The 18908-nt window shown below is 33.9% G+C and overlaps 1 protein-coding gene across 4 annotated transcripts in view; it reads left to right on the top strand.

Annotated features, from left to right (window-relative positions):
* LOC126745595 (protein abrupt) overlaps positions 1–18908 on the top strand; it is a 147100-nt gene that overhangs the window by 84311 nt on the left and 43881 nt on the right. For 2 of the 4 annotated variants that reach the window (XM_050453512.1, XM_050453515.1), the window contains exons 5-7: positions 889–1113; positions 6926–7154; positions 7267–7329. In XM_050453512.1, the coding sequence (XP_050309469.1) occupies positions 889–1113; positions 6926–7154; positions 7267–7329 (517 nt within the window). Of the gene's footprint in view, positions 1–888; positions 1114–6925; positions 7155–7251; positions 7330–18908 lie in introns of all 4 variants that reach the window. The other 2 variants (XM_050453511.1, XM_050453513.1) reach the window with 1 other exon arrangement.

Below are 18908 nucleotides of genomic sequence, written 5' to 3'. Positions count from 1 at the left end.
TGAAATTGTACTCTCTCATTGTAACGTTACCCTATCCTATCTCTTCTCGTTCTATTTGTAACATACATGTATTTCATTTTGTCCTCGTTTATTTTAAGGACTATTATTTCCACCTGTCTTGCAACTTTATTGATGAACTTCTTAACCATTATTATGGTGTTTCCAACCACGTCAGAAGAGCCCTTCGAACATCAATACCAAAGACCTCTGTGGTCAATTCCGCCCAATTTTTTCCATATTGTGGAGAGAGAATTACCCTGCTTTCTATTTCACTAATATTCTAAATGATCCCAGAGTTCTAATCGTCTAAATCTTGGTCATGTCACACAAGATATTTCAGCTCATTTGGGAAACTTTCCAAACTTTCTAATCTATTTTTTTCTTGGGCAACTAGCTCATGATTATTAGCCAGTGTCAATTTGTCATGGTAGCAAACTATATATTCTTAGGACCCTCGGTTCCTTCAAGCCGCTGCTTTGATCAGAGGAAAACTGGCTCGGCAGGTGGATTCCTACTTCAATTTTCCATATCGATATATAAGAGCCTTAATGGTGACTGGAAGAGCTGCAGAACCTCTTATTCAGTTGGAGGGTTTTAATGTTCTCTACATATTCGCTATTTATAAACCAGAGATGTCACTTTTAAAGATGTTACATACTCTCGAGATTAATTTTTTTAGGGCTTTGTTATTAGAAGTCTGCCATATATTTTTTTATTGGAAACACGCTCAATAATATTTATAAATTATCCAGCAGCATTTGTAAAAGTCAAGCGACTTGTCTAATGGTCTAATGTTTAACTAATATTATTATTGAAGAGCTATAAAATTTAAATAATTAAGTATGCAAATTTCTCAGTTCATTTACGTGCCTCGTTTTGAATTTACAGAATTCTTCCTCGTTGCCTTGGGCCACCGACCGTCCAGAGCCCCGTTTAAGGGAAACCGGCGACTCACCACCCCCGGCCAAAAGGGCGCGGAGCAGCGACAGATTAGATAGTTTTACAGAAAGACTTACCCCTTCATCCAGGACTAATAATAACCCGGCTGATATATCTGCTGACTCGTTATTAGGGCAGGCACTGGAAGGGGGAACTAACTTATCCATCAAAGAGGTAACTTTATTTACACTACGCGACCCTAACTTAATAATATGGCCCTGCATGTTCTATAATATAGTTAGAGTGTACCATAATTCAGTTTTAAGCTTCAGAATAGTCAAATAATATAAATTTTCGGTCTTTAATATGGATAAAACTAAACTAATAGCAAGAACTTAAAATATTGAATATACTAGAATCAACATTGGGTGTTTTGGATTTAGCGCAAAATCTAAATCCAAAACACAGGAGGAGCGGTATCTTTGGATGATAAACATGCTTAGTATCACTTAACTTTAACAGAAGAAAATAAAGTGATATAAAAAATTATTGTAATGAGCAGAAACTGAATTGCATTTCTTTATTATAAGGAAAAAGAAAGAGTGAAATTTGTTTAATAACCAAAACTATTTTGTACTATATTTATACTAATTTTCACACAGAACGGCAACTGCGGTATTTGGCAACTCTGCCCTCGTTGTCTACGTTTTAATGGCGTATTTTTCGTATAGTATTACGTGGAAGGATATTTTGAGTAATTTCAGTGCGCTTTTTTAATTATTAATAAAATTAAAAACTCCCTTTTTGCTGAAAAAATAATAAAGAAGTTGAAGTGGGTCATATTTATTGGAAAAAATTTAAATCGTTCCTTTCACAGACGAGCTAGGTGTCATCCGTATAGGTTATAATATTATAAAAAACGACATATTTGTGAATTATCTATTAAGTATTGTAGGGTAAAAGGAGGAGAGATGGACCACATTTAAAAAAATTTAACGTGCTTAATAAAAAAAATAACAAATTTGGAAAAAGTATATATAACATAACATAACATTGGTATTTCTTTTGGTATAATTAGGAATTAAAAATATTAATTTTAGGCACTAAAAAATATACATAATGACAGGTATGCCATTGGTCCATCTATTCTGCTCTGTGGAGATGAGATGGACCACTAGGGGTAGGATAGACGGACCATGCTATACTTTATTTTTTTTGGTGGCTACAGTCTTTCCACACTTATTGCAAAGGTTAACGAAGCCAGAACAAGTTTCATGTAACTAACGTTAACAAATGATACATTGCAGCCCTTCGTCTTTTTTAGACGTTTGGTTATAGTCTTCCTTGCAACCGACACATTCATTTTCTAAATCACTTAAGTTTTTTCACCACTGGAACTGTCATCAAGAGTAACATCATCTTCAGACACTGAAGATTCACTCACCTTTCTCTTACTTTTTAATTCTTTAGCTATCTTTTTTCTTATTTTTTATAAATTCTTTAGCTGTTATCTCTCCGGATATTTTTTTACGAACTCTTTTCACTGCTACAGATAAAACAGGTACAGGCGTTACTTCATCAAAAGCCTTTCCGGGAGTTATATCTTCATCAGCTACTGATGACTTGTTGGGGTTGATGGGTAAGGCTTTTAGATTTTGAATTCCGGAGGGGCCTGGTTGAGGAGACTCAGCTCTAATTGATAAGTTATCCGTCTGGACCGTCTGTAATGTTTCTGTTTCAGGACTTTCAAGGGGTATCTGTGTTAAAAAAGTATATTCTGGGATAATTAACGGATTAAATGGATATATCCCAGTGGATTTAAATGCAGAGGCCACATTTTGAACAGTTGCTGAGTTTGCCCATACTTGACCTAACAGCTTACCAAATTGAAGACGATTAAGGACCCTGTTTGGGTTATTTTGAACCATAAAACGGCATTCAGCGTAGAAGTTGCTTTTAAGAGTTTAAAGAAGGCGCGATCAAGAGGCTGCAGGTAGTGAGTGGTATGCGATGGTAAACAAAACAAAATTATATCATTTTGCTCAGCAAATTCTAGTAGGTCCAGGTTGGTCGTATGGGACGTGTGGCCACCACTATTAGTAAAGTTTTACCCGAGGGCTTTCTTGGTAGAAAATATGTTCGTAACCATTCTAAAAAAATCTCGCTATTAACGTAAGCAGATTTTTCCCAAAAATCTAATTTTAGAACCCGGTGGCATACCTTCATGCCAGTCTTCGTTTTTATTTTTTCCTTTGAAAATACAATATGGGGGGATAAAAGTGCCTTCTGCGCTACAACATGCTATGACACTAATTGTCTCACCCTTTTCCCCAGGGCTTACGCTTGGAACACATTTTGACCCTTTTTCGGCTAGTACCTGACCAGCCCTAGTTTTCAGCTGTAATCCTGTTTCGTCTGTATTGAATATATGTCCATGATTATCATAAAAATTGTGTTCAGTCATCATTCTCTGTAGATCCGAAAAGTAATTATTAACGGTTTCCCTTGACATTCCCAAAGCTCGCGCAATTGAGGTGTTCTCGGATTTTCTGATTGAAATTTCAGGTCTTCGCTTTAAAAACAGTTCTAACCATTGTTGGCCAGCATTACCTAAAAAAGACGATAATAAATTAGCAATGTGGTTTTTATTTTTTTTTAATGTACCTTCTTTTTTATTAAATTTATTTGGAATCCCCAATCGTTCAGCTAAATTAAACGCCATGATTTTTACTTCTGTTCTGGTGGTTGCAAAGCCTGCCTTTTGCATGTTAAACCCCATACCGCCATTCTTCACAGCATCAACTGCATCACCTAATGCTCTAGCCGTCCAAGAACCTCTTTTAGGTGCGTTTTGTTTTTGGATATATTTATTGGGCATAATCCTAAAACAAAATAGGCTGGTCCAACTCTCCTCCACTTAAGTGGGCCATCTATCCTCAAATAGGAGGATAGATGGACCAGTGTCTAGCTTTTAAAATATGCTGATTAGAGCTACGATTGGTGCTCTCTAGTACACCTTGTATATGGTATCTAAACACTAATCCAACAAAAATCGGTTAAACTTACCTGATTTAAAAAAAAATATAAGATTCTCAAAACTGATATAAAATTTTTGCACGTGGTGATTTCAACTATCGTAAATAACATTCGCGAAGGTGCGTTATAATACGTTCCAGTCGCTGTCTCAAAGGCAACTGGCGCTAAGAAACAGAGCGGGACAGGTTAGTCTTGCCCTGTTGCCAAACCTTGCCGGATATTTTGAGTGGACCGTCTACCCTCCTGGTCCATCTCACATCCTTTTACCCTATACTAGAATTAACCTTTTTCCCTAATTTTTTTTACGAAAATATTAATAAAAATGTGTAGTTTAGTAAATTGTTACAATTTGGAAATTTTTTTGCTTATTCCAATCAGTAAACGCCGCAAAAATAATATGTGGAAGCTAGTGTCCGGTAGATATCCAGCAATCACATCAAGAACGCAGCATATGCCGTTTGCTAGCAACCTATTTATAGTCCGCGCCCGCTGTTATTTAATCGATGTAGTGCTCATATCTCCTGTAATTTTCAAGAGGTTGTAAGAATTTTCTGTCCAGATATTAACAATAAATAACTAAGTCGATTTATGGTGGTTACAAACCTCTACAAACTAAGGATTTTTTGTGAAAATTCATTGAAAAGTCAAATGTTGAAGAAATAAAAAAAGCTCCCAAAGCTCCCAAAGGATAAGAATAAAACTTTTCCTTATAGTTAGTTCGGTTATCATATTTAGTTAATGAGTTATAGCCGTTTATATTTTTAAACATCTAATAATTCAATACATTTTTATCGGTCCAGGTATTTATTATATATTATAGAAAAAAGTCATCCAAATCCTTTAGGAGTTTTGGGAATTAAAGCGTTTTTCATTTCTTTAACATTTGACTTTTTAATTCATTCTCGCAAAAAAAAAACTTAGTTTGTGTAGATTTAGTTGTTCATTGTTAATATCTGAACAAAAAATTATTAAAATCCTTGGGAATCATAGGAGATATGGACATTATATCTATTAAATAACAGCGAGTGCGGGCTAGAAATAGGCTGTTTTCAAACGCCATATGCGGCGTTCTCGATTTTGGTTGCTGGATATTGATCGGATGGTAGCTTCCCACCCTGCAAAAAAATCTTGGAAAAAAAAAAGTGTCAACATTGGATACTTTAATTGTAAACATATCAGGTATTCTTAAGAATATTTTTTTATTCTGAAAAATTTAATGATTAGTATCAAAGTACATTTGTTAGCTATTACAAAATACAATAGATTAAAAAAATATGCAGTGGATTAAGAAAAATATAAATTGTATGAAAAATTAGAAAATCGATTTGACATTATTGTCTGAAAGATGCTGAACATAAACAACCTCGCTTATGGTGTGCAGCTAGAGTTATGCGCATTCAATGTTCTAAGACCAAAAATTAAATTTGATATTCAGGCAACTCTGGTTATGCCTTTTTAGTATTTGGGATTCGTTAGAAGTAATAGGGAATCTGTATCTATTCCACAGTATCTTTTTTTTACGCAATACGCTGGCATGAGGGCAAACCTTATGTTACCCGATTATCACGAGTAGCGCGAGTGCTACGAATGTGTCTGTGGATATTTTTTTAAGGTTCTGCAAGCTGTAATGTTCTAGAAAGACGTGCTTTGGAAGTTGATTCCGCAGACTTGCAGTTCTTTATAAAAAGGAGTCTCGATATAGTGACGTTCTAGGTGTCTGTAGATGCACTCGATATTCATGAGTCATAACTGCCTGTTAAATAGATCTTGCGTGTATTGCTCTAGGTAGAAAATTATGGGATCTAAATTACAGATCCGCTTTTATATCTTCCACAAACATAAAGAATTTTCAATTTTAGTTTAGATTTAATCTTCTCCCGAAGATGCTAACATCGTTAGCGAAACACGTGTCGAGATTAAAAATAAAGAGTTTTGGTTCGTGGTAAAATTGTATCGTGACACCAAACGTTCCAACATTAGCAGTATAGATAAAACTAGTCAACAGTAAACCTCCAACACAATAATCTCCAACAACATAAAACAAGAAATAGTTGACTCTATCAAAGGCTTCTATAAAGTCATATTTGTAGTGGTGAAGACCGTTTGGAAGAGCATTTACCGTGATGGTATCGATGAAACAGAGTCAGGTCAGTTGTTTGGGTTCAGAGTACAATATGTGAAAACAATACTCAAGAGATGGACGAATTTGGGCCTTGTTAAGCATTAAAAGCTGTTGCGGTGTATATAGCATTTTCGTTAAAAAAAAACAAAGTTTTTTAAAGGCCGCTTTAGCTATTGCCACTACCTGATCATGCCAAGACCGATTGTTTCCAACCCCCACAGTTAACTAACAAGGACAACGGCAAGTAACAACCTGCAGCCTGCCGACCTGAGGTTTAGCTGCATTTAACTCAGTCAAATTGCACTCATCCTACTCCAAAATATTGTTAAGATCGGCATTAATAGTTATTACCTGACTTGAAGGAAGACACGAATGTACTGTCAGCAGCAGAGCGATAAATTGAATTAGAAGTCTTATCGAGAAGGTCGTTGATATATAACAGGAAGAGAGTAGTGCAACTCTAAGGGACACCAGCCTTAATTTGAAACCTGTGCGAGATGTATCCATTAACGATGGCCTTTATGGGTCGATTTATGAGGAAGCTTCTAAGTGCAGGAATGAGAGGTTCTCTTAGTAGAGAGGCTTAGAATACTTTTGAAATATCCAGGGCTATTGCACAGTATTCATCATATTTTTCGATAACCTCGGTCCAAACATGCGTGACATAAGCCAACAGATTGCTAGTAGACCTGTATTTTCGAAAACCTTGCTGAGGGTCACTAATAATATTGCTAGACTGCAGGCATTCCAAAATGTTTAACTAACTCGCAAAATGATGGTCAATTAATCAATAACGGAATAACTGTTCTATTAAAATAAGGTTATACTTAAGAAGCTCTCACAAATTTGCTACTCATTTATATTTTTATGTTGTATTTTTATTTCTAGAAATCAAGCAATAACTCAGAATCACCAAACCATTTGCAATCAACGTGCGAGGATAGCAACAGCAGCGACCTGAGCGACAATGGTGAAAATGGACCCGTTACCCCAAAGACTGAACCATCTGATTACCCAAACATAATGGACGATCACAATAATCCTTTTCACACGAACGGAGGAGTCATGGATCAAAACAGGCCTCCATCGTTTCCAGGTGCCTTGCTAGGACTACAAGGTATCCTTCACTAATTCTCTTAAAAACTTATTATTTTCCTAATAAAGCGCTATGAACTATTTAATCATATACGTAAAATTTTCTCTCTTCTTTAAAGATTATGCACTTGCAGGACTGAGCGGACTGCCAGGATTACCGGGACCCTCAGGAGTTCCCGGAAGTATGAATGATTTTGGTAAGTCGATTTTTTATTTTTAACGTTAAAAAATCAATCTACCTGCCATATTGTACCCTGACAAGGGTACTCGCACCAACGCATTTCGTTTATCCTCGCTTTGAAAAAATAACTTTTTATTCCATACACGTACTAGACACAATGGAGTATTGTATAAAAATTCGCCCTGTTAAATGGTCAAAATAAATAAAAGCTGGCTGAAAAGGGATAAAAACTGGCATCTGTCAACCTTACGAACAATGAGACGCATATAAGAAAAAGTTTTATTATTAAATATTTTTCCCGTCGTATTTGACTTGTGTGTATGAAATTTGATACTAAAGCTGTAATGGCTTAGCCATAATATGGCGCAAGATGACCAGTGAGATTTGATGTGATATAAAGCTGACTTGTATTATTTTTATTAACTCTAGACTACTGGGGGACCTGACAGATATAGGTCTTAAGATTGATGATATATTAGAGAAGAAGGATGTTTATTTTAAGTTTATAGGATGTTTGTTTTAATTTAATTATTAACTCCCTTTGTTAAGACACCTGAAATATCAAAATTTTAAGAAGAAAGAGACTTAATTTTATATAACCAAGATCAGAAAACACTAAACATACAAATTAAAACAAAAACACTCAACGAGGCAGAAACACCCGCCACTAAATAGTTCAATATTAGTCAATACTTCTAGACACCATAATCAACATATCCAAAGAGTTACTATTGGTACTAGTGAAAGCTCACAAAGAAGAGTTCCCCAAGGAACTGTTTTAGGTCCGTGCTGTTCATTCTGTACTTAAAAATGATTTTCTGGATCATCAGGAAGATTTTGAAATTGTCTCTTTTGCAGACGATAGTGTGTGTCTCATATATGGTAACACTTGGGAAGAAATAAATATTAAATCTCAAAAGACCTTAAAATGGGTTAAAAATTGGCTAGACCTAAATGTCTTAAGTCTTAACTGGGAGAAGACAAAACTTCTACTATTCCACATAGATTGAATTGAATTGAATTGACGAAACAGTGGGCTGCCAAGGCAGTTGTGCATATAGGTCTCCTGATGGACCCGTCATGCCCCACCGGGGGTTACCAGAGCCCAACGGCCTTAGAGAAACCTATAAGGCTCTCTGGTCTGAAGGACTTAAAGTCGCTCGGTACACTGAAAGTGTTACCCAAGTATTTGAACCTGGCGCGCGTGAGTGCTGGGCACTCCCCGACTACATGGTCAACGGTTTCATCCTCCTCACAGCACCATCGGCATTCCAGGTTGTCCGCAATACCGATAGTATGGAGATGGCTTTTTAAGTGCCAGTGACCGGTTAAAAGACCTGTCACTAGCCGAATTTATCGAACGAACCGAAGTACCAAACTACAAAAAATCATATTTATTTTAAGGAAATTAAGGTCTTATATGAATAAAAGTAATTTAAAGACTATATTTGAGTCTATTCTTCAATATGGCATAATAGCATGAGAAAGCAGTTATGAAACTGCATTAAGTAGTGTAGAAAAAGCACAGAAATGGTGTATAAAAATCATTTTATATAAAAACCGCATGTCCTCAATGGATTTATTATTTCAAGAGTTTAGTATTCTTAGGGTAAAGCAACTTTATGCGACCAGACTCTTATGCTATGTTTCAAAGTACCCTCAATAAATAAAATTGCTTATAAAAAAATCTAGTAGGGTCTCTCAGATGTGCATTTCTTATATGGCATGTTGTGATGTAAAGAAAATAATGCTCTTCAGGGCAAAGTTTAAAAAAACCGTAAAAGCCCTTATTTTGAACTTTAATTGTAGAAAATTAAAATTGAGCTTTGCATAAGAACCTCTTTTGCCTGTATCCATACCAAATATTTTAGTTGCGTTATATATTTGTGTCATATTATCTTAGTCGTTTTATATTCATTGAAGATTTTACGTTTCTCTTTAATAAGTACTATTTAAATTGCGTACATATGTTCTTCTTGTAGTTATTTTATTTATACTTATTATAGTTTAGTTCTTGTTGACTTTATAGTTTTATATTTTTTAAATTGATAGGTTAATTAATAGAATTACATAAGATAAAACACACATAGCACTAATTATTGGAGCAAGACCGAAGGACGATGAAACGTTACGCGCTGGCGCACTAGTTGCCTTATTATGATGTCTTCTTTTTCATAGTTAAGCAATGTCGCAAGACTGTAAATGTGCTCTAACTGTTTATTCATTTAATAATTTTTTTACTTAGTCGTATTTTCAGTAATTATTGAATAAACTATTTTTGAATTTGAATTTTGAATATCGATCCACAAAAATAATTTTTAACAACATAAAATAGTATATATTTTCGTTATTATATAACGCACAAAAAATAAATCGCACAGAATTTAGCATTGAATCTAATCCTTTGAGCATGTATCTAAACTAAACTTAATACACTTTAAGTCTTTCTACAGCAAATATCTTAGTTGATCTATAAAAAGATGGAAAAAGATTGTTTCAATGAAAATCAGACAGTAATAAATGTTTGAAAACCAGTAATATATATTTATATTTAAAAATACGTTTTTATGATCAAAAGACACTATTTTTCTTCCCTATAGTCCCAGTTATAAGAAAGAAAGGGATTTATAACTTATGATTCCCAACCTCATATAGATATTTATAAGGAAGTAAACAGACATAAAATATGCGGGATATCCCGGGTAACGTATAGCAGGAAAAACTTTTTACAATATTAACCTTCAAACTATTGCTCCCAATAGCAAAACTACTCCCTTCACCTCATTGGCTTTTTTTATTAGGTAAAAACCATTATAGTAAAATAACGACCAAAGTTTTCACGTGATATTACCGCTTTGCGTCAAATTCTAACCGACATGCAAGTCTTCCCCTGTAAAGGAAAAGAAACGAGTGGAAAAAAAAGGAAGGCTTTAGGTAATTTCTTAGAGCAATAGGACCCGTTATCGAACATAAAATAATAAAAGTGCGTTTATGGGGCCCAAACACGAAACGTCGATTCCGGCGCTATTTTTGCGCCCCCTTTATTTTTACTTTGCCGACTGATACGGTAGGCCGAAAAGCAATTTCTTAGAAAATAATTTGGTGTGTGATGGACCCCTGTCTATCCCTAATGAAGTCACGAAAGGGGTGGGAATTCTAAAAAGAACTGCGTAAGGATGGGCTCAGGAATTACGGCCATAAGTTTTGATTATTTTTAGGATTTGTTGAGCGAAAGCGAGGGTCTGGATATTCCCTACTAAATACAATAATGCGAGAAATGCGGGAATGTAGGAAAGCGGACAAGTGAACCGGCGCTATATAAATCAATAGCTCCAATGCGATGCGAGTAATGGAAGATGAGAAGGCTGTATTCGGGGAGGGGGTGGAAGGGTAAATAAATTTGGACCAAAATGTTAACGTAATGTTTGTCTGGTTTAAGTACAACAGGGATGGACTTTGTTTTAGGGATGCTTAAGTCAATTGTATGTATTCTGACTCAAATCCGAAGCTTTATTATTGGAACATTACAATATTTGAGGTTGTTAAAGCCATAGCTCTACTACCTAAAATACTTTTAAACTCAATAAGCAATAATATCAAATTTAAAAAAATTTATTAAACTTAAAATAGAATTTTTCCAAATTATAAAAAGCTTGCTTAAGAAAATATGTCTTTAATGTGAAGTTCCGCCCTAATTTTTTTTTATAAGAGTGACGGTTTCTAGTATAAACAGAGAGCACAAGATCAAAATGCTACATTTGGTAAATAACGGATGAAGCAATGCTCTAGTCTTCATTATCCCATAAAGATACCGAACTGCTCTCTTTTGAAATATAAAAAAGCATGTTGAAGGAGATATTGAGAACAAGAACCTTAATATACAACGCCATATCCAACTTGTCCTTTTGTGCTCTGACGAAATCCAAACAATTCGCTATTACCCTTAGAGTGTACCAGCCAGAAGAAACCTTATTACAAATACCTGAGATATGCTCTCCGAACAGTCAAACAGTCAAACCGACAGTCAAACCCAGAAATTTATTGTGTTGTTGATCTGAAAGTCACACATAATCTAAAAAAAATATTATAAATTAAGCATTTAAAGCTTATACTATTTGTTTTTGACATATTAAGACTTAATTTAGCATTACACCTAGCTTTAACTTTCAAAATATCTGCAGACACTTTTTCGCTTGATTGCATTGGATCTATATCGTGCCAGAGAATTGTTATATCTTCTGTAAATATCGTAAACTTTAACTGGATTAAAAGCTGTGGTAAATCTTTTACATTAATAAATAATAATAATAATGAGCCTTAAACAGCGCTTTGGGGTACACCAATATTTGTACCTTGTTCTTAGGATTCTACAAATTGTAAACAAAAATACTTTCTAGGTTTGTCCAGATAAATAGGACTCAAACCACTTTGAGTTAACACCCATGAAATCCTATATGGCCAGCTTTCCCAAAATGATTTCATAGGTCACGCAGTCAAATGCCTTCGATAAATCATAAAACATCACTCACCAGAGTTTAATCTACTATAAAGCAGCTGCAGAAATACAAAAACTGCATTATTTTCTTTCGAAATCTAAACTGCTCATTATTATTTAAAATACAAAATTTATCAAGAAATGATTGATTTTTACTAATTTTTTAATAATTTTGATTAGTGTAGGAAGGAGAGCGCGTGGTCGAAAATTTTATGAATTATTTGCATCTCCACTTTTGTGCAGAAGAATGACGACAGCTTTTTTTAAGCATGAAGGAAATTCACTTGATACGAAAGAGGAGTTTATGGCTTTTGAAGGATTCCTTAAGAGCTTTGCATTCTTTTTAATTTAGGTGAATATCTGCACTAACTCTAGTGGATCAGTGCGAGCAAATAATAATGCGTCGGGTGTACTAGTGCCTTATCAATAACTCAAGGGATTTTTAGCATTTGAAATATCTTTTGAGAGGTTGACTCCCATATTACAGTAAAAATTGTTCAGTTCATCTGGCGTCAGGTCATTTATTCTCTGATGGACTTTTCTTCGCTTAACAATATTCCAAGATTCCTTAGACCTGCTTCTTAAATTGTTAATTCTTTCCTGGTAAATTTCTTTTTCTTAATAAAACACATTTGTATATTTTTCAGTACCGTACCTAATTATTTATAAAAAAAAACTTAAAAATGTAATGCAGGAAATACACATTTTTGCCAGATATCCTGTATCCCGTAATATACTAAGCTTTTTATTTTGATTTTTTAATACATGTAAGTATAAATGCTTTGTCAAAAATAATAATAGATTTTTGTAAGATTCTCAAAGGCAGAGACACTCTGTGTGCCTTGTCTATATTAAGTCTACTGCGTCTTATACTAAATTCGTGATTCATATTAAGGTTAAGGTACCCCAGAACAGCTTTGCAGTTAGGCAGTCCAGTGCCAGAAGTATACCAAAGTACATCCTGCAAAATTGTACTAATACAGAGGAAGAAAACGCAGTGAACTGATTTTGTTGGTTAATATGCATGGCTAGGTTGGCTGATGTACACAAAGTCTTAAGGGACTTACTTATCACATTTATTTAAAAATATTATGTTTAAATACCCCAAATATTTAGATCTGAACTATTGATTTTTGAAATAATATGCATAACTTAAATGGACACGATCTTTCTTTTGTGTATTAGTTGTATAAGTGATCAAGTAAAATCCAAGCCTTTCAAATTTTTGACCCCTTTAATTACCAACGTTTTGGACTATATTAACCCTTATTCAGGGCAAACAGAAAAATCAAAGCTCTTCGTTAAATTGCGACAAATGGAATATCATAGCTATTTCAAATGATTGCATTTGGCTTATTTGCTATTGAGGATATATACCTGCTGCTGTGTAAGTAACAATGTTTTATTGCTTACTACATTGTTAGCAAAGGCCATAAGGTTTTTTTAGTGGGACTAATTTCAAACAAATTAGTAAGTATATTAGTATTAGTAGGCAACTTTAAAATTTTTGTCCAAAAAAGGAATTTATTTCAGATAACAATGAAAACATTTATTAGAGAGGAAAAAATTAAGCTTCTTCTTATTTTTAAAAGAATTAAGTATGCCAAAGAGTAAACCAATTTGCCTAGAGTTTATGCATTTTCGGAAGGTTGGGTTAATATTTCCAGGCAGTTCCTATTGGTAAAATGCAGTGCGTCCAGAATATTGAAATAATACAATGAACGGGGACACGTGAGAAAAAATTCTATAAGAATTAATAGATCAAGAATAATTCCGGAACGGAAAGTAAGTGTGAGGACTGTCCAACGAAAGGTAATTGAAGCAAAGCTTTACAACAAACGTGTAGTAAAGAAACCACTGGCTTCTGAAAGAAACTTCAAAAGTTTTTCTATATTCTTTTAAATATATTGCTCACTTCGAACTCAAATTCTTTAAAGATGATGCGTGCGTGTTTTGGCTAGACTTGATTATCGAGGGAGCTGTCAGCAGCACTTCATTTTCTTAGAAATTCTTACCTTTCCATCCCTGTCTATATACAACTGTCTTGCCTATGTTAAGGAGTATGTGTCTTACAGTGATTTACATGAACACCTGACTCGGAACCGTGATAACATATTTAATAACTTTTATAGGTTATCTAGAACTCCAAGGGGCTCTGATTATTGATGTTAAGTTTTTGATCTGTGAACAGTGTCTAAAATTATAGGCTACCCAATAAAGAAGGCCTTTTACTCACTTAAGGACTATCTGCAACCACCTCTACCTAACTTCTATGGCATGCGATTTTTCTTCTCATTTTTTTTAATTGTTATGTGTTCTATGTTGTAAACAGAATAACTTAGCTTACTTGACTTTCTGACCTGTATAAGCATTGTATGTATGTAATAAATATTTGATTTGCATTGCAGATTTCTTGTTCTATTGTAATTTCCACATTTCTCTCCAGCAATAGATAATAAACATCAACGCTGCTTCGACTGGGTTGCTATTTAAGCTAAGTTGAATTTTACAAAAATCTCCATTAAATTATGCTTGTCAAGGATTATTTGAAAATGACACAGTTGAGGTAGGAATCCAAAAAAATGCAAAAAATTAACATTTTATGTATTTTTAAGGGATAATTTTATTATATAATCACAAATTACTTTAATTCAGATAGGAAATTTTTGACTCTCTATATATCTCAATACTCCTTTGCGTTATACACTACTGTTAGGTACCAGAGCATCCCATATTTTAGCATGCGATTTGATGTTAAGTATATTGATTATCATTATTCAATGTACATTTGTATAGACCTTGCGACTATAGTCGTCTAAGAGTTACTTTTATATTTATCACTCAGGATAGTTTAACTCTGTTGATATATTTCGTTAATTAAATAGTTTTGTACAATCATGTGAATTATGTTCATATATGTTATGCTAATTCAATTTAAATTAAAATGATATTCAACATCAAGTCTGCAACCGCGTTTTCCAGACCAGAATACTCGTCACCCGTGCGATTTGTCTGAGACCACTTTTCGAGGTCACAGAAGTAAATAAGTTTCTTACCGGACTTTCATGCCTGAGTTAATTTGTGTGGTTCAAAAATCTATCTCTGACTTGAAAAACGTAGGCTTTTAATTAAGTGATGCTCTTTACTTAAAAAAGGATATATTAAAGCTATTTAAAGCATAGTCAAGACAATAAAATCCAGTATACATTTAAAAAATTTAATTTCATCTTTTAGGCCTAAGGTTTAAATCTAAAGGAAAATTAAATACATAAATCCTATTAACTCAATTTTATCTATAGTTTTCCAGCCAATTGCAGGAAATAATGCCTAAAAGCCCGTCCTGTAAATCATCCACGCGTCGAGCGACCGATCCTCTTGTTTTCTCTATCTCCCGAACAGTCGAACTATCCTATCGGTCGGACGGGATCTGTCAGAAGGAGCAAGGGGAGGCGAATAAGGGGTTGAAGGGGGCACAGGAGGGAAGGCAAAGCGGCACCAGCATCCCTTATATCCTTGCTCCGGGGTATTTCTAACAGTTCGATCAATTGCAGGGCGAACATTTAGGATTATTTACGCACCCGTAGGCCCCGTAGGCTTTAGGCAGGATCGTAACGATTTTGCACTTGCTTGGCCTTTACTTTGCCAAAATCGCCCTTACGTACCAATATTTCGTATTTGACTGGGACTATAAATAGCTTTTTGAGGATGGTGCTTTATATTGTGAAACTTCGCTAAGTAGGTTATATTTCACGTTTGAATTTCTACGAAACTATCTTAGTTTAAGTCAATCAGTTACAAAAAAAAAAGTAATCACAAAAAGTTGCTATATTCGTGTATATCAATTTAATGGCCCATAACAATAATTGATTTAAATTGAAACAATTACCATAATAGTTCCTTAACTACTTATGTTGTTAAAGTACGATGCATTGGCAATTGTTTTGTGGCAATTATTTTGACTGGCTTATTAATTTTGGTTCTTCTATAAAGAGCACGCAATTTAAAGGAGTACGTCACATATTTGAACAAAATCCCAAGATATCAAAGCTTTTAAATAAAATTGTATTTTACAAATGATGCTCTTATACCTTAAAACATTGAGAGGCTAAAATGAGTAAACAATAACTTTGTTTGACTTCAACATGTGCACAGGGGCAAGGGGGGTGTTTTGTTTATAAACATATTCATCGATTCTCTGTTGTCAAGTTTACACACATTTTCAAAAGAAGAAATTTTCAGCTATATATCAATACATATAGTAATGTTAATAACCTAACATATACCTATTTCTAAAAAGTAGAAATAGGTATATGTTATTTTAAGCGCCAAAAATGACATCTTAAAAGCAAAAAAAAATTATTAACATTTTTATTCCTAAAACCGTTTCTAAAAAATTTGAAATGGCAACACCGCAGGCAAAAGGCGATATCTTTATGTTTACATTTGGCGTAGGTGAAGTTCTGTGTGTTTTATTTAGTTTCTCATTGAAAAATAAAAAAGGTTGAATCATTTCAGTGTTTTGTAAACTGTTACGATAGTAAAAACTTGTGCCGCACCATGAGAACAAGCGATTTAAGCGGATCTTTTCGCAAGTAAATACCGATATTGTCAAAACATCATATCAAGGGACAACCGTCGTCATAAACGTAGAATCATAAATATAAAATATTTAATTTCCATAAAAATGCTTTTTATTAGATAAATACCTTTACTCTAATAAAGTACGATAAAAAAGCGCATAAAGAGTTCATAAACGGTAATATGGTTTATAACTTAAAGCATAATCTATTAATAATAAACATTTTTTGAAGACGTCACTGGTAAAGATTACTTGTGTCGGTGGAATCAACAATGCGGCCGAGCAGCGTTGCGATGTTGTTGCCTTTTTCTCTAATATAGGGACGTTGTCTACATTTATTTGACTTTGAATGTTGACTTCTTTATAGAGTACGTTATCATATTTTATGGAAAAAAAGCTTTTATTTATTATTAAAGAGGTATTGTTGTTGTTATTGAAGAAGAATAGTATTGTTTTGCGCCTGTCAAAATAGGTGACAAATTTTTATGTTATTATAAGGTGTGTTAAAATTGCATCAGAGATGTTGCAAGCAAACAAACTGCCCATAGTTCCACGGCAATGCTAATTCTAGATTTTCAATGTTCTAAGTCTTATAGTAAGTTGTTTCTTTTTTTATGGAATACACTGGCACAAAAGGGCAAACCTTATGGTACTCCAGTATTGCCGATGCTACAAAGGTGTGTGAATACTTTTCTTAAAGTTCTGCAAGTTGTAATGTTCGGGCAAGATATTGTTTAGGAATATTATTCCTTTGATTGGCAATTTTCCATAAAAAGAAGGCCCGATATAGCGACTTTTTAAACGTTCTGCACTCGATCTCGCATCTGCCTGTCTAATATATGTTGTAGAAGTGTCTTTCTATGTCCTGTTATTAGCAAAGCTGTAATTTAGATTGGAAGACTTGTCGACAAGGTAGTTGATATATAAGAAAAGGGGTTAAGGCACAAGATATATCCCTGAGGGACCCAGTTTGAAACCTATGCGAGGTTTGTCCATCGACGACAACCTGAATGGATTGATTCTCGAGGAAGCTTCAAAACCAAACAATGACAGTTGGTGGCAAAATATAAGGATACAGTTTGTTTAAGAGGTTTTCATGCCAAACCCTATTAAATGCCTTCTGTGTTAAGCGATAAAAAAATCAAAAGCGATATTGATTTAGAAGCTTAGAGAAATATGATATGAATACCTGCTTCATATAACCTAATAAAAACGTAGACAAGGCCTGAGATCAGTTAATCTTTATCTTAGAATTTATATATTTTGTAACTATCTATTTTGTCATATAGATACTTCAAAAAAAGACAACCCAAGAGAAGAATATTTCAAAAATTGAAATTTAATCCTTGCCAACATGGCTGTTTTGACAAATCTTCACTCCGAAACTTCGTCCAGGAAAATATATCAAGAGACCGGTGTTTTTAAGACCTTACAAGTATAAATTTATTCATCTGCATCCTGGTCTTACAATTGGTTGATAAATATGACAACTTAATTGAAATATGAACACTTGAATTGGTTTATAAATATGACAATAATTTTGAGAAGAAATATAATCTAATTAGACGAGGCACATTTCACAAGTTCGAGAATTCTTATGAGATACAACTCGCGGTATACAAAAAACGGATACAAAAAGCGATTTTGGAGTTAGTTCGGTTCGAAGTTAGTTATGTTCGGATTTAAAGTCTCCTGCTTTATTTTTAACTGAAAAATTGTTTATAAGATTTATAAAGAAAATCTAAACTCAAATGGGTATTGAATTTTGTCAGTTGTATACTCTAATTGACTATCAGGAAAGTCAAATAGAACACCGATACGTATTCAGCGTAAGAAATTTTTTTTGTTATTTCTAACGCTGAAACGTGTTGGTGTTATATTTTACTTTCCTGATACTCTAATATAAGTACTTAAAAATTCTACAAGAGAACACTATGAACATTTAAGAAGATATTCCACTAACTTAACTGTACGATATATTCTTCCAGCAGGATTAAGCTTCAGCCCATAATGTTAGAATAATCCAAAACTGGCTGAATGAACATTTTCCCAGAAGATAAAATGGATAGAATAGAATAAATGGATTGACTGGTACGATGGCCACGACGATCACCGGGTCTCTCGGTTTTGATTTTTTTTTTGTGGGGGGTATTTAAAAAATAAAATAATTATTCAAGGTAATATGCCAACATGCAACAATTAAAAATTGCAACCGAAAATGGGTTTGCAGAATTACAAAGACAAAAATTTATAATGGAAAATTCTACTAACATAGAACATTGAAAGGCTAGAATTAGCATTGGAACCATGGGCAGTTTGTTTACTTGTAACATCTCTGATGCAATGATGCCAAATGCTTATGTAGAAATGACAAAAAAACAATTTATAATATCATTAAAATTTGTTACTTTTTAAGACAATATTCAAAGTTAAATAAATGCAGATAATGTATATTAGAGAAAAAGGCAACAGCATCGCAACCCCGCTTGATCGCATTCTTGATTCCACCGACATAAGGTAT

Source organism: Anthonomus grandis, chromosome 16, assembly GCF_022605725.1.
Source record: "Anthonomus grandis grandis chromosome 16, icAntGran1.3, whole genome shotgun sequence".
Lineage (NCBI taxonomy): Eukaryota > Metazoa > Arthropoda > Insecta > Coleoptera > Curculionidae > Anthonomus > Anthonomus grandis.
Note: the sequence above shows the minus strand (reverse complement) of the source record. Positions and strands in the feature narration are given on the sequence as shown.